Consider the following 15,994-nt stretch of genomic DNA (forward strand, 5'->3'; position numbering starts at 1 on the left):
CCTCTCTGGCCACAGGAGAGGTGCCAGATGACTGGAGAACAGCTAATGTGATTCTGCTATTTAAGAAGGATTGTAGGAATAAACCAGGGGACTTCCATCTCACATCAGTGATAGGGAAACTATTAGAGAAACTTCTGAAGGAGAGCATCGCTCTCCACTTGAAGAGGCAAAGCTTGATCAGGGATAGTCAGCATGGCTTCATCAGAGGGAGGTCATGCCTAACAAATTTGCGTGAAGTTTTTGGGGAGGTGACCAGGTGTGTAGACAAGAGTAATGCAGTCAATGTAGTTTATATGGATTTCAGCAAAGCTTTTGACAAGGTCCCACATGGGAGACTTGTAAAGTACGTAAGTTCACATGGGATACAGGGTAATTTGATAAATTGCATTCAAAATTGGCTCAGTTGTAGGACACAGAAGGCTGCTTTAGTGACTGGGAGCCAGAATCCAGTGGTGTACTACAGGGATCTGTGTTGGGCCCCTATTATATGTCATTTAAATAAATGACATGATGACTATGTGGAGGGGTAGGATTAGTAAGTTTGTGGGTGGCACAAAGATAGGCCGGGTGGTTAACAGTGAGGCGGAGTGTCTTGGGCTGCAAGAAGAAAGAGACAGAATTGTCAAATGGGCAGATAAATGGCAGATGGAATTTGACCCTGAGAAGTGTGAGGTGGTACACATTGAAAGGAGTAATTTGACAAGAAAGTACTCAATGAATGGCAGGACGCTAGGAAGTTCCATTGAACAAAGGGACCATGGTGTGTTTGTCCTCTGAAAGTAGAAGGGCTTGTTAATAAGGTAGTGAAAAAGGCATATGGGACACTTGCTTTTACCAATTAAGGTATAGCTTAGAAAAGCAAGGAAGTCACGTTGGGGTTGTATAGAACTTTGCTGAGGCCACAGCCCAGAATACTGTGTGCAGTTCTGGTCGTCACATTATCAGAAGGATGTGATTGCACTGGAAGGGATGCAGAGGAAACTTACCAGAATGCTGCCTGGGGTGGAACATTAAAGAGATGAAGAGAGGCTGGATAGGCGTGGTTTGTTTTGTTAGAGCACAGAAGACTTAGGGACGATCTGATCGAGGTGTACAAGATTATGAGGGACATGGACAGAGTGGATAGGGAGCAGCTGTTTCTCTTAGTTGAAGGGTCAGTCACGAGGAGACATAGGTTCAAGGTGAGGGGCAGGAGGTTTGGGGGGATATGAGGAAAAATCTTTTACCTGAGGGGTGGTGACGGCCTGAGAGAGTGCTGGAGGTGGGTTGCCTCAACCTTCAAAAAGTATCTGGATGAGCACTTAGTACAACATAACATTCGGAACTATGGGCCAAGTACTGGCAGATGGGATTAGGTGGGCGTTCAAGTGTTTCTAATGTGTCAGTGCTGACCAAAGGACCTCTTCTGCATTATATGACTCTATGATTCTAAATTTACAGATGACACCAAGATTGGTGGCATAGTGGACGGTGAAGAAGGTTATCCAGGATTGCAACGGGATCTTGACCAATTGGGCCAGTGGGCTGATGAATGGCAGATGGAGTTTAATTTAGATAAATGCAAGGTGATGCATTTTGATGGATCAAGTTGAGGCAGGACCCTACTCAGTTAATGGTAGGACACTGGGGAGAGTTATAAAACAAGGTGATCTAGGAGTACGGGTTCATAGCTCCTTGAAAGGGAGGTGGACAGGGTGGTGAAGAAGGCATTCGGCATGCTTGGTTTCATCGGTCAGAACATTGAATACAGGAGTTTGTACATCTTGTTGAAGTTGTACAAGACATTTATAAAGCCACACATGGGATACTGTGTACAGTTCTGGTCACCCTCTTATAGAAAGAACATTATTAACCTGGAAAGAGTGCAGAAAAGATTTACTAGGATGCTACCAAGACTTGATCATTTTCGTTATAAAGAGAGGCTGAATAGAGTGGGATTTTTTTCCCTTGAGCGTAGGAGGCTTAGGGGTGATCTTATAGAGGCCTATAAAATAACGCGGGGCATAGATAAAGTTCATAGATAGTCAACATCTTTTCCCAAATGTAGGGGAGTCTAAAACTACAGAGCATAGGTTAAGGTGAGAGGGGAGAGATACAAAAGGGTCCAGAGGGGCAATTTTTTCACACTGAGGGTGGTGAGTGTCTGGAATGAACTGCCAGAGGCAGTAGTAAAGGTGGATACAATTTTGTCTTTTGAAAAGCACTTAAACAGTTACATAGGTAAGATGTGTATAGAGGAATATGGGCCAAAGGCAGACAATTGGCACTAGCTAGTGGTAAGAACAGGGCAGCATGGACAAGTTGGGCTGAAGGGCCAATTTCCAAGATGTAATCTCTATGATCTTGTGTTGCAATTCATTCACTTCATCCACACCTGCCCTGTGTCAGAGTGCACATTCACCTGCATCTCCCCACGCCCCGTGCCAGGATCATCCCCTGCACACACCCGAGATCACCAACCTGTCCTGCCTCAGAGACTACCTTTCCCTACCGTGCATCAGATCTTACCCCTGCCCTATGTAAGTTTGTATCTTTTTATCTTGAAGATACTGGAATGACTGAAATGGATTTGAATTTTGTTTTTCAGAGCGATGAGAATCTTGTTAAAGATTCATTTCAAGACAGTCATGAGAAAGCGGTGCTAAGGAATAAAAGTGGAAAGGTGATTGTTTATTTTGGATTTCCTTGATGGTTCTGGAGACATCAAGTGCAGTTTCCAAATCTCTTGCAAATGGTGAAAGATGGGAAAGAGAAATCAAAATCAAAGTTCTCTGATTTTAATTCCATGATCCCGGATACAGGATTGGGATTAGTGTTTTGTCCAATAGAGACAGGATTGACATTGTTACACTTTTTGAAGTGGAGTTGCTGGTGTTGGACTGGGGTAAGCACAATAAGTAGTCTCACAACACCTGGTTAAAGTTCAACAGGTTTATTTGGTAGCATGAGCTTTCGGAGCATTGTCCCTTCATCAGGTGAGTGAAGAATTCTGTTCACAAACAGGGCATATATAAACACAAACTCAATTACAAGATATTGCTTGCAATGCGAGTTTAACAGGTAATCAAGTCTTTACAGATGCAGATAATGTGAGTGGAGAGAGGGTTAAGCACAGGTTAAAGAGATGTGAATTGTCTCCAGCCAGGACAGTTAGTGAGATTTTGCAAACTCGGGCAACCCAGGCACTTTTTGAAGCTTGCTTTGTTACTGGAGGTACTGAGGGAGAGAAATGTGTTTGAACAGTTGAAATTAACTGCCATGTACTTGGGGGTTATGTACTGCCAGGGTAGCCATCCCATCTTTTTAACATTGTAGTTCAGGATATTTTAAAATCAGTATGATGACACACTCCCTGCCCCTCTGAACATCCGTTTACTTCCAGCACTACAGCCAAATTCTAATCATTGTTGGAGGCATTGCTCAGAACCTTAGCTGAGCCATTGGAATCCTACACAATGGAAGCTAAAAGGAAGCAGACTGCTGTTTTATTAGGCGATGGTGGCATACTGGTAATCTCACTGGAATATTAGCCCAGGCTAATATTCTGGGAACCCAGGTTCGAATGTTCCAAGGCAGCTCAGAATTTGAATTCCATTAATAAATCTGGAATATGATTTGAGTAATAGTGACCATAAAATTGTGATCAGTTGTTATAAAAAAACCATCTGGTTCATTAATCTTCTCTAGGGAAGGAAATTTGCTATCCTTCCTCGGTCTGGCCTATACATGACCCCAGACCCACAGCAATATTAGCTTACGGATGTTTCAGGTGGGATAGAGGGGAACGTAAAAGGTGTGGGGGAGTTGCACCACTGGTTAAGGAAATATTACAGCTGTGCTGCAGGAGGACAACTCGGAGGACTCATACAGCGAGACAATATGGGTAGAGTTCAGAATTAGGAAGGGTGTAGTCACAGTGTTGGGGGTTTAATACAGGCCTCCCAACTGCCAGCGGGAGATAGAGGAACAGATATGCAGACAGATTTTGGAAAGTTGCAAAAGCAACAGGGTTGTTGTGGTGGGTAGTTCTAACTTTCCTGATATTGCCTGGGACTCACTGCTAGGGGTGCGGATGGGGCAGAGTTTGTAAGGGTCATCCAGGACAGCTTCTTTAAACAGTATGTATATAGGTAGTCCAACTAGGGAAGGGGCCGTACTGGACCTGGTACTGGGGAATGAGCCCAGCCAGGTGGTCAACATTTCAGTAGGGGAGCAGTTCTGGAACACCTCTACTATTACCTCTGGCAGCTTGTTCCAGACACTCACCACCCTCTGTGTGAAAAAAATTGCCCCTCTGGACACTTTTGTATCTCTTGCCTCTCACCTTAAAAAACATATGCCCTCTAGTTTTAGACTCCACTACCTTTGAGAAAAGATATTGACTATCCAGCTGATCTATGTGACTACAATTCAGTAAGCTTTAAGGGACTAATGGATAAAGATAAGTGTAGGCAAAGTGTTATAGAGGTTTACAGCTTGGAAACAGGCCCTTCGGCCCAACTTGTCCATGCCGTTCTTTTTTTAAACCCCTAAGCTAATCCCAATTGCCGTCATTTGGCCCATATCCCTCTATATCCATTTTATCCATGTAACTATCTAAATGCTTTTTAAAAGACAAAATTGTACCCACCTCTACTCCTACCTCTGGCAGCTTGTTCCAGACACTCACCACCCTCTGTGTGAAAAAAATTGCCTCTCTGGACACTTTTATATCTCTCCCCTCTCACCTTAGTTTTAGACTCCCCTACCTTTGGGAAAAGATATTGACTATCTAGCTGATCTATGCCCCTCATTATTTTAAAGACCTCTATAAGATCACCCCTCAGTCTCCTACGCTCCAGAGAAAAAAAAGTCCCAATCTATCCAGCCTCTCCTTATAACTCAAACTATCAAGTACCGGTAGCATCCTAGTCCTCAAGTTAAGGTGCTAAATTGGGGAAAGGCTAATTATAACAATATTAGGTAGAAGCTGAAGAATGTAGATTGGGAGCAGATGTTTGAGGGCAAATCGACATCTGGCATGTGCGAGACTTTCAAGTGTAAGTTGATAGGGATTCAGGACTGGCACATTCCTGTAAGGATGAAGGATAAGTATGGCAAGTTTTTGGAACCTTGGATAACAAGAGATATTGTGAGCCTAGTCAAAGAAGAAAAGGAAGTATTTGTCAAAGCTAGGAGGCTGGGAACACACGAAGCAAGTGTGGAATACAAGGAAATTAGAAAGAGACTTAAGCAAGGAGTAAGGAGGCTAAAAGGGATTATGAAAAGTCATTGGCCAGCAGGATTAAGGAAAATCCCAAGACTTTTTATACATATATAAAGAGCAAGAGCATAGCCAGGAAGAGAGTTGGCCCACTCAAGGACAGGGGAGGTAATCTATGCATGGAGCCAGAGGAAATGAGTACATTGTGTCAGTATTCACCTAAGAGGACTTGATGGATGATGAGTCTGGGAAAGAATGTGTAGATAGTTTGAGTCATGTTGAGATCAAAAAGGAGGAAGCAGTTTTTGAGAAACATTAAGATAGACAAGTGCCCAGAGCCTGATGGGATATACCCCCGAATACTGAGAGAAACAAGGGAGGAAATTGATGGGGCTTTGAGAGAAATCTTTGTATCCTCACTGGCTACAGGGGAGGTCCCAGTCGATTGGAGAATAGCCAATGTTGTTCTTTGTTTAAGAAGGGTAGCAAGAATAATCCAGGTAATTACAGGCCAGTGACCCTTACATCAGTGGTAAGGAAATTTTGGAAAGGATTCTTTGAGAAAGGCTTTATTCCCCCTTGGAAATAAGTGGACGTACTAGTGAGAAGCAACATGGTTTTGGGAAGGGGAGGTCGTGCCTCACTAACTTGATTGATTTTTTGAGGAAGTGACAATGATGATTGATGAGGGTAGGGCAGTGGATGTTGTCTGCATGAACTTCAGTAAGGCCTTTGACAAGTTCCCTCATGGCAGACTGGTGCAGAAGGTGAAGTTGCATGGGATCAGAGGTGAGCTGGCAAGGTGGATACAAAACTTGCTTGGTCAAAGAAGACAGAGGGTAGCAGTGGAAGGGTGCATTTCTGAATGGAGGTCTGTGACAAATGGTGTTCCTCAGGGATCAGTGCTGGGACCTTTGTTGTTTGTAATATATATAAATGATTTGGAGGAGAATGTAACTGGTTTGATTAGTAAGTTTGCGAACAACACAAATTTACGGATAACAATGAAGACCATCAGATTATACAGCAGGATATAAATCAGTTGGAGACTTGGGCAGAGAGATGGCAGATGGAGTTTAATCTGGACAACTGTGAGGTAGTGCATTTTGGAAGGTAATACAGGTAGGAAATATATAGTAAATGGCAGAACCCTTAAGAGTATTGATAGACAAAAGGATCTGGGTGTACAAGTACACAGGTCACTGAAAGTGGCAATGCAGGTGGAGAAGGTAGTCAAGAAGGCATACGGCATGCTTGCCTTCATCGGCCGGGGTATTAAGTTTAAAAATTGACAAGTCGTTGCAGCTTTATAGAACCTTAGTTAGGCTGCACTTGGAATATAGTGTTCAATTTTGGTTGCCACACTACCAGAAGGATGTGGAGGCTTTGGAGAGGGTACAGAAAAGATTTACCAGGATGTTGCCCTGGTATGGAGGGCATTAGCTATGAGGACAAATTGGAGAAAATTGGTTTCTTCTCACTGAAATGATGGAGGTTGAGGGGGACCTGATAGAAGTCTACAAGATTATGAGGGGCAGGGACAGAATGGATAGTCAGAAGCTTTTTCCCAGGGTGGAAAAGTCAATTACTGGGGGGCACAGGTTTAAGGTGAGAGGGGCAAGGTTTAAAGGAGATGTATGAGGCAAGTTTTTTTTATACAGTGGTGGTGGGTGCCTGGAACTCACTGTTGGGTGAGGTAGTGGAAGCAGATATGATAGGGGCATCTTGACAAATACATGAATAGGATGGGAATGGAGGGATATGGTCTCCGGAAGGGTAGAGGGTTTTAATTCAGTCAGGCAGCATGGTCAGTGCAGGCTTGGAGGACCGAAGGGCCTGTTCCTGTGCTGTAATTTTCTTTGTTCTTTATATGATTGATCCTTAACTAACCTCTGCAATGGCCTAACAAGCCACTGAGTTCAAGGGCAATTAAGGATGGGCAATAAATGCTGGCTTTGCAAATTCCATGAATAAATTTTTAAAATTTAGTGTGATTTTGCATACGGGAACAGATTTGGCCCTTTGGCTTTCTGTGCAACTGGAGTGAATGCGATTTTAGTACATTGGTTTATCAATCATTTGGAGCATTTATGAAATTCTTTCCAGTTTTTATATCTTCACTTATATTAAGTTTAAGATTCTTAACTAATATTAAGATTCTTCTATCTATAATCAGATTGACTGTACTCCTATTTTTACTTTTAATTTTGATCAGTACGGTTTAAGTCACAGGGCAATGACTTCACTAACTGAAATCTAGGAGAATGTGAGAGAACACCTTCCATTTCTAATACGCAAGTTATAGTGACCCAGCTGTTTAATTCAATCCATATGGAGAACTACATTTAATGCATGAGTAAGATTAGAATGTGAAGCAAGAAGTGGCTTTTAGTGTGAAGTACAGTAAAAATATTCAGAGCCGTCTCAAAATTTTCAACACTTAGTTTTCAGTGTAGTTTAGGCTTTTTATCTAATATAACCATTTATAATAAAATATTAATTTAAATGCTTTCCTTATTCATTGCTTAGGATGTCATTATGTTGATGGACCAGAAGGTTTGTGATAAGATAAAGCGTCTGAATGCTCTTAAGTATGTGACAGAGATGAAGAAGAAAAATCAGCTGAATCTGGAAGTGCAGTACAACAAGAACATACAGGAGGATAAGACCCTGCAGATGATCGTGGAGAACATGTCTGAGGACTCACAGGTGAGGTTGTTGGTTCAGAAATTGTCCTAATGTTGGGAATTGGTGGAAAAATTGAGTGGGAAATATCTATAAGACAAAGTATAAAGTAATTACTGGCTCTTTATTTTTGTCATTGTGCTCAGTTATTAATAGAAAATTCTGGGTTTTTTAATGTCCTTGTTTGGAGCAGTAAGTTGGTAAATAAATCCTTAAATTCTGAATGATGTTGCTCAATTTGTATGTTTCAGGCTTTGCGGTTACTGGAGAATCGTTTGGAGAAAACCCAGTTAAAATGCCATGAGGCATTGCACGTGATGAAGGTGTATCAGAAACTCAAGGCTCATCTGCAGGTACGATCATCTTTATCTGCAACATAACCTTACTACAACCTTGCAATTCTCAGGGTCGCTATTCTGGAAATGAGGAAAAATTGATCACAGCATCATCAGCACAAATGAACATTGATAGTTTAAACAATTGCTTTCTTTACTCCCTGGAAAGTATACTTTAAACAGTAATGAATATTAACCATATTTATATCATTGTAATAAAAACAGCAAGTGTTGGATAAACTTAGCAGACCTGGCAGCATCTGTGGAGAGAGAAACAGAATTAACATTTCGAGTCTAAATGACCTTTCTATAGGTCTGATTATGGCTGACCTATACCTCAGCCTTATTTTCCTGCCTTTGACTCTCACCATTTGAGGCCCTTTCCCAACAATAGCCTATTGATCTGAATCTTTAAAGCTTCAGTTGAACCCCAGCATCCATAATCTTTCAGAGGAGAGAGTCCAGATTTACACTATCCAATAGTGTAAATCTGGACTCACTCCTCTGAAAGATTATTTGTGAACAAGTGCTTTCTGATTTTACTTGTAAATGGCCAGAACAGTCTTGAAAAGGAAAACCTGCTTCATAACATAACCTTATGAGTCACAATATCATTCCTGTGAATTTTTACTGTATCCCTTACAAGGTCAATTTATTCTTCTTGAGGCAAAAGCTGTGTGCAGTGCTGACCATTAGACTGACCACCATATTACCATCTACCATTTCGAAATGAAACGTCAAGATCCATCTCCTTACCAGTCCCACTGCTGAAGGTCCAGAGGTGTCTCAATGTCTTTATGCTCAAACAGACAGCCATGAAGGAGTCTCTCTCAGAGAAATTCAAGAGTCACCTGCATACAATGAAAAGGGTCACCTACTGCATCGAGGATGATCTTCAGGGATAGGGTGTACTCCACTGCTCTAGATGCCCTTGACCCTACCTATCATAAAGCATCAAGATTGGTTTGATGAAAATAGTGAGGTACTCCAGAAACTTTTGGAAACCATCTTCACTTCTATCTTCTTTAATTTGATGACAAGCCAAGCATGATGCCCACTGGAACATCCACAGGTCTGTCCAATACAAGACATTTGAATTAGAAAGCTGAATAAGAAAACAGCCAAACTACAGTCACATATAGACCACAAAGATTGGAAGAAATTCTACAATGCTGTGAAATCTATTTATGAGCTGCAGTCTAATGGTTACTACCATTAGACAGGACAGGTCAATACCAAATTCCTGAGAGTTTAACCATATCCTCAACTGGCCTTCATCCATCAATGAACAGGCTGCTCATTGGTTCCCATCAGCTGCTCTCTTGTTGACCCTCCCATGCTGTTAGAAACAGCAAATGCAAACAACCCTGTCCAGGAGCTGATTCTTTTCCATGATGAGGGCTACAAGGCTGGAGGTTAATGCCTGATCAAAAAGCTGAATAAACTCTTTTCATCTTTGTGGGATCAAGGAGTCATTCATAGTCCACCCGTACAAATGAAAAAAAAACTTGTCAATCTTGCAACAGTCATAGAGAAATTTCACTGCATCAGGAATCTTTGCTAGAATTCTTCTGAACTGCTTAGTTCAACTTCTTGACCAGGCTCTGCTGCCAGACAGTCAGTATGATTTCAGAAAGCGTCAAGAAACCACAAATTTGGAATTCATAGTTAGATAACTCCAAAATAAATGCTAAGCACAAAATATGGACTGCTTCACTACATTTGTTGACCTGATCAAGGCCTTTGACATTGTCAGCCATGTGGTCCTTTAAAAGGTAATGGAGAAATTCAGCTGCCTTGAGAAATTCATCACAATGGTTCGACAGTTTCATGATGGCATGTTTATGGGTGTCCTGATGCTGGGGAGACTTTTGACCCATTCCCAGTCTTTTATGGAGTTAAACAGTTGTGTGTTAGGGTGAACTCGCTTCTGCATGTTTTTTTCTGCCACACTCTCTGATGCTTTCTGTGCTAGTGATCCTAGCATTGAAATCAGATATTACATGGACAGGAAGTGCCTCAACCTGGGATGATTCCATGAAAAGACCAAGGTCTCCAATGACATATTTTCTTGTTGCCAAATGCTGTGTACTACCTGCTGGTTCAGAGCTGGACATAAATACAGCATGGATTTGTTCTCCAATCATACAGATTCTTTGGTCAGCATAAAGAAAACTGAAGTAATCGACCAGCCCTTTCCACAAAGTCCTATGTTGAGCCCAAGGTTTCAGTACATGACCAGAACCCACATATTCTGAACATTCTTTCTTCCACCTTTTTCCATCAGAAAAAAGATACACTCGTCTTTCTCTACACCCTAGCTATGACTGTAACACTACATTTTGTACTCTCTCCTTTCCTTTGCTATGAACAGAATGCTTTATCTGAATAGTGTGCAAGAAACAATACTTTTCACTGTATGTTAATATGTGACAATAATAATAAATCAAGTCAAATCAAAATTCATTCATTTTAGCAACATACTCCCTTGACTTGTTAAAGCAAGTGTAGCCTTTGTTGGGCTTTGAACATCAGTTTAGAAACACTGAAAATCTGTAGAGCGATATCCAAAATCGCTCCGCTTGACACATGCAGATCTTGGACTCTGTACCAACATCAAGCCAAGAAACTCAATCACTTTCATTTCAACTGTCTTTAGAAGATTCTGAAAATCAGATGACTGGAGAAAATACCAGACACAGATCCTCATCTGAGGTGGCATGCCGAGCATTTATACCAAATTGAGGCAGTGACAACTATGTTGTGCTGATTTTGTAGCCAGAAAGCCTAACACCCACTTACCAAAGCAAATCCAGCATAGAAAGCTTAAATCTGGGATGCACTCTCATGGCATTCAAAGGAAGCGCTAAAGAACACATTGAAGACTTAATTTGGAAGTTTTGATATCAACTTTGAATCCTGGGAGAAACTCACTCAGAATTGTTATACTTGGCACAAGCAAATAAAAAAAGTGTGACTTCTTTTGAAGGCAAGTACACATCTGAGACATAGAGAGAAATCATAAAACAAAGAAATCCTGAGTCAATAACTCACCCAAAATTCAATCATCTAAGGCCTGTTCTATTTGCAGCAGAACCTTCCAGGTGCAGATTGGCCTTAGTAGTCATCTCCAAACACACTCTTCAAAGCTAGTTAGCAAGTAGGTCTCCTCTTTCCGTAAGATTCATGTCTCCAAATCAACCTGCTTTATTAGTCACTTTGTGAGTTGTTTATTCAGCCTCTGGTTAACAACTATCACTTCTTACAAATATGGGCTTTCCCTTTGCTATACTTGTTCTTATTTCCTTGTGGGGGGGGCATTTAGAAATATGATCTATTCTGGAAAGAAGCACAATGTATTCCATAATTATGATTTTTTTTTGGATATTTTTACTTATCATGGTGCTAATTCCAGGAAGAGAGTGTCACCTTTCAGAAACAACTGGATTTACTGGAATCTGAGATCTTGCAGCAACAACAGGAACTGAAGGAGCTGCAGGCTATGAACACCGATGCCCAACTATCTTGTGATGCTGCCAAGGTAGTAGTCTAAACACAGCACATTTATTTCATTATCTTATTTGGGATGTTGAATTGTTTGCTTGTAGGTAGCACTGGGCATTGATGGATCAGGAAGGCCGATGTCTGGGCAGGGTGTGAACTAACTGCCGGATTTGACATCCTCCAGGCTATGTGGATACTTGTTTGGAAGTGTGTCCAATACCCTGATATTTTCCCATTTCTAAACCAACCTGAGTATTAAGAACATAAGAACATAAGAAATAGGAGCATGAATAGGCCATCTAGCCCTTCGAGCCTGCCCCGCCATTCAACAAGATCATGGCTGATCTGAAGTGGATCAGTTCCACTTTACCGCTTTCTCCCCATAACCCTTAATTCCCCTGTCTATCAGAAACCTATCTACCCGTGACTTAAATATATTTAGCGAGGTAGCCTCCACCACTTCAATGGGCAGAGAATTCCAGAGATTCACCACCCTTTGAGTGAAGAAGTTCCTCCTCAACTCTGATCTAAACGGTTCCCCCCCCGCCCTTATCTTGAGGCCGTGCCCTCTAGTCCTGCTATCCTTTCTAAGCGGGAAGAATCTCTCTACCTCTACCCTATCCATCTCCTTCATAATCTTATACATCTCTATAAGATCCCCTCTCATCCTTCTAAACTCCAAAGAGTACAGACCCAGTCTATTTAGTGTATCCTCATAGGCCAACCCCCTCATCTCCGGTATTAGCCTAGTGAACCTCCTCTGCACTCCCTCCAAGGCCAATATATCCTTCTGCAAGTGCGGTGACCAAAACTGCACACAGTACTCCAGTTGCGGCCTCACCAGTACCCTGTACAGTTGCAGCAAGACCTCCCTGCTTTTATATTCTATCCCCCTCACTATAAAGGCCAACATTCCATTTGCCTTCTTGATCACCTGCTGCACCTGCAGACTGGGGTTTTGCAATTCGTGCACAAGGACCCCCAGGTCCCTCTGCACCGTAGCATGTTGCAGCTTTTCGCCTTTTAAATAATAATCCCTTCTACTATTATTTCTGCCAAATTGGATAACCTCACACTTGCTAACATTATATTCCATCTGCCAGGTCCTCGCCCACTCGCTCAGCCTATCCAGATCTCTCTGCAGACTTTCCACACCCTCCACGCAATTTGCTTTATCTTCGTGTCATCAGCAAGTTTTGTCACCCTACACTCAGCCCCCTCCTCCAGATCATCTGGGGAGCTGGGATATTAATGCTGGGAAAGCAGGTATCCCATATTAGCTGATCAAAGAACATTGAGGCAGTGAGACACATTAAAACCAGGGGAAGCGCTCAAGCCTAAAGTGGAAGCACCATTGAGATTAAAAGCAGTAAGAAAAGATCAGGTAAATCAAGAAGTAGTAATGAAGTATTGCTGCAATAAAAATATGTTGTTGAAGCTTCTTGAGTTGTACTCATCAGAACAATTTGTAAAAAAATGTAAAGAGAACAAATCACATTTCATGAGAATGGAATGCTGATTGGTTGGCAAGTGGATTCTGATTGGTAGAGCTATTACCAAAGTGAATGCACTAGTTAACTGATAACTGACAGTTAACTGCTAAGCTTTGTTCAAACCAAACAGGTTTTCTGTGATTGGTCAAGGCATTGCCCTGGAGAGTAAACAGAGGATAGCCGTCATCTATTTTGTTTAGGTAAAATAGGCTTAATGTGTGAACATGTTCTTTCAAAAGTAGTTTGCAAAAGAGGGCGTGAAACCACAGACTGTCAATTTAGATCAGACTTTGTCAACATTGGGTCAGGATCAATGGGCTACTTGAGGTGCAGTCAACCGTGAAGTGAAATCAAAATAAACACAGATGACTGGACGATGATAGAAAGCCCTTGATCTGACAACTAAATCTTTTGCAATAGACTACACATTGTCCTTGTTACAGATTAAAAGGTTCAGTTGCAATAGAGAGGGTTTCAATTATTTCTGCTTGCTGGGAAACCATAGCAACTTCAAATCAAAGTTGTGTGCATTCATTGAGGTAAAGGCAAAATACTGCAGATCCTGGAATCTGAAATAAAAACAGAAAATGCTGGAAAACCTCAGCAGGTCTGACAACATTTGTGGAGAGAGAATAGAGCCAACGTTTTGAGTCCGGATGACCTTTCGTCAGCTCTGACAAAGGATCATTCAGACTCAAAACATTGGCTCAATCCTCTCTCCACAAAGGTTGTCAGACCTGCCGAGATTTTCCAGCATTTTCTGCAGACTGGAACCTTCCTCCACTGGGTGATATTAACATATCTTCTCTGTCAGAGGACTTCAATGGGGTCTGCTGTTCCCTGCAGCTTCTGACAGGGAGAAAGGAAACTTTCTGCTGTGGAATGAAGTGTTGCAATGATTTAAAATCGTGGCATGGTGATTAAAGTGACCTGGCCACTTCAGAATTTACACAGCTGACAGGCAGGGATGCAGAAATTGATCACGGGCTGCATGAAGTCACCATGCCAGTGCTGATCTTCAGGTCTGCCAGGGCTAGAAAGGGCAGTCCAGCCATGATATCCCCATCCCAGTGGAGAGCGGCGAGGCCAACCGTTTGCTCTCAGTCCCGGCCCACCCAACCCCCAAGACCCTTGATAAATCTTTCCTCTTCAGGTTGGCAGCAATAAAGGGGCAAATGGCCACTGGACCTACCTCCTCAAGCCCCCATGAATCCAAGGCACCAGGCAGGCTGTCAATGTCAGGGTGTCAGTGCAAGGATGTCAGGGGTACTTTTGGCACTTCCAGACTGCATGGCCTGATGGAACCTGAGTCGGGGGACTGAGTGGGAGGGGAAGGTTGCATAAACTTCATGCCTGCATGGTGTGATTGGGAATTATGTCTCTGATTGCTGAGGGGTTGGTGGTGTTTCCTCAACCCTCAGGGTCCAACATGCCAGGTCCTTGCTTGTAGGGACTTGTATGAAAGCTTGCCAGCTGCAAATACTCCTGTGGAAGTGGGTGAGTGTTGAGAGCTATTTAACTGGGGCTGCAAGCCAGCTAATTATATGTAAATGCGTGGTTTTGAAGATGCATTGGTGGGTGGAACCTGATTGGAGCTGGCTTCACAGCCTGGGAGGGTTACAGCAGGATTAGATACTGGCATCAAACCCGCTTTCCCGCCGACTCCCCATTCTCCAGGCCATCGTGATTTGTGATTGGAGCTAGCGGGCTCAGAGAATTCCTCCCACAGTCTTTGAACTCTTGGAAAACTGTCGGGGACTTTTTGCAAAAATTGACTATCCATCAGAAGTTTAAGTTTCCAAACCAGTCTGCTAACCATAAAAAAACTGTTATTGCTAACAGTGTTCTTTGTTTCTGCAACTGTAAACTAAAAAGAATCACATAACACAACAAGAAATGTAGGAATCTGATGATCTTAGAATTTGAAAAGCCTGAAACAGAACAGATGGTCAGGATTTTGACATAGTGAGGAAGCAGCAAAGAGTGACAAATGATAGATCACACAGACCACCCTGCCGCCTCGCAGCCTCCCCACCCCACTACCCCCCCCCCCACCCCCCCCCCCCCCCCCCCCCCACCGCCACCCACCTTCTCCATTGTCCAATCATTGTTAGATTAGCCATTGTGGCTTTGGATAATCATCTCTATGTTCCACTATCAGTGTTGACCTCCAGGCTCAGCTTTTAACATGATTTATTATTGTCACGTGTATTAATATACAGTGAAAATATTGTTTCTTGCGTGCTATACAGACAAAGCGTACTGTTCATAGAAAACGAAATGAGAGAGTGCAAAATGTAATGTTACAGTCATCGCTAGGATGGAGAGAAAGATCAAGTTAATGCAAAGTAAGTCAATTCAAAAGTCTGACGTCAGCAGGGAAGAAGCTGTTCTTGAGTCAGTTGGTACATGACCTCAGACTTTTGTATCTTTTTCCTGATGGAAGAAGTAGAAGAGAGAATGTCCGGAGTGCATGGGGTCCTTAATTATGCTGGCTGCTTTGCCGAGGCAGCAGGAAGTGTAGACAGAGTCAATGGTTGGGAGGCTGGTTTGCATAATGGATTGGGCTACATTCATGATCTTTTGTACATCCTTGTGGTCTTGGGCAGAGCCGGAGCCATACCAAGCTGTGATTCAACCAGAAAAAATGCTTTCTGTGGTTCATCTGTAAAGGTTCGTGAGAGTCATAGCTGACGTGCCACATTTCCTTAGTCTTCTGAGAAAGAGGCATTGGTGGGCTTCCTTAACTATAGTGTTGGCGTGGGCGACCAGGA

The 15,994-nt window shown here is 42.5% G+C and overlaps 2 protein-coding genes across 5 annotated transcripts in view; one reads left to right on the forward strand and one right to left on the reverse strand.

Annotated features, from left to right (window-relative positions):
- The window catches only part of LOC145360865 (tartrate-resistant acid phosphatase type 5-like), a 37,215-nt gene extending 25,632 nt beyond the window's left edge, over positions 1 to 11,583 (reverse strand). For 2 of the 4 annotated variants that reach the window (XM_080216346.1, XM_080216345.1), the window contains exon 1: positions 11,278 to 11,583. In XM_080216346.1, the coding sequence (XP_080072472.1) occupies positions 11,278 to 11,292 (15 nt within the window). In that variant the 5' untranslated portion in view covers positions 11,293 to 11,583. Of the gene's footprint in view, positions 1 to 8,979; positions 9,298 to 11,277 lie in introns of all 4 variants that reach the window. The other 2 variants (XM_080216350.1, XM_080216351.1) reach the window with 2 other exon arrangements.
- Positions 1 to 15,994, forward strand: part of odad3 (outer dynein arm docking complex subunit 3) — a 43,556-nt gene that overhangs the window by 2,406 nt on the left and 25,156 nt on the right. The window contains exons 3-6 of the mRNA XM_080216344.1: positions 2,588 to 2,662; positions 7,733 to 7,912; positions 8,140 to 8,241; positions 11,639 to 11,764. Coding sequence (XP_080072470.1) covers positions 2,588 to 2,662; positions 7,733 to 7,912; positions 8,140 to 8,241; positions 11,639 to 11,764 — 483 coding nt within the window. The remainder of the gene's footprint in view (positions 1 to 2,587; positions 2,663 to 7,732; positions 7,913 to 8,139; positions 8,242 to 11,638; positions 11,765 to 15,994) is intronic.

This window comes from Carcharhinus amblyrhynchos, chromosome 33, assembly GCF_965287045.1.
Source record: "Carcharhinus amblyrhynchos chromosome 33, sCarAmb.v2.hapA, whole genome shotgun sequence".
Classification (NCBI taxonomy): Eukaryota; Metazoa; Chordata; class Chondrichthyes; order Carcharhiniformes; family Carcharhinidae; genus Carcharhinus; species Carcharhinus amblyrhynchos.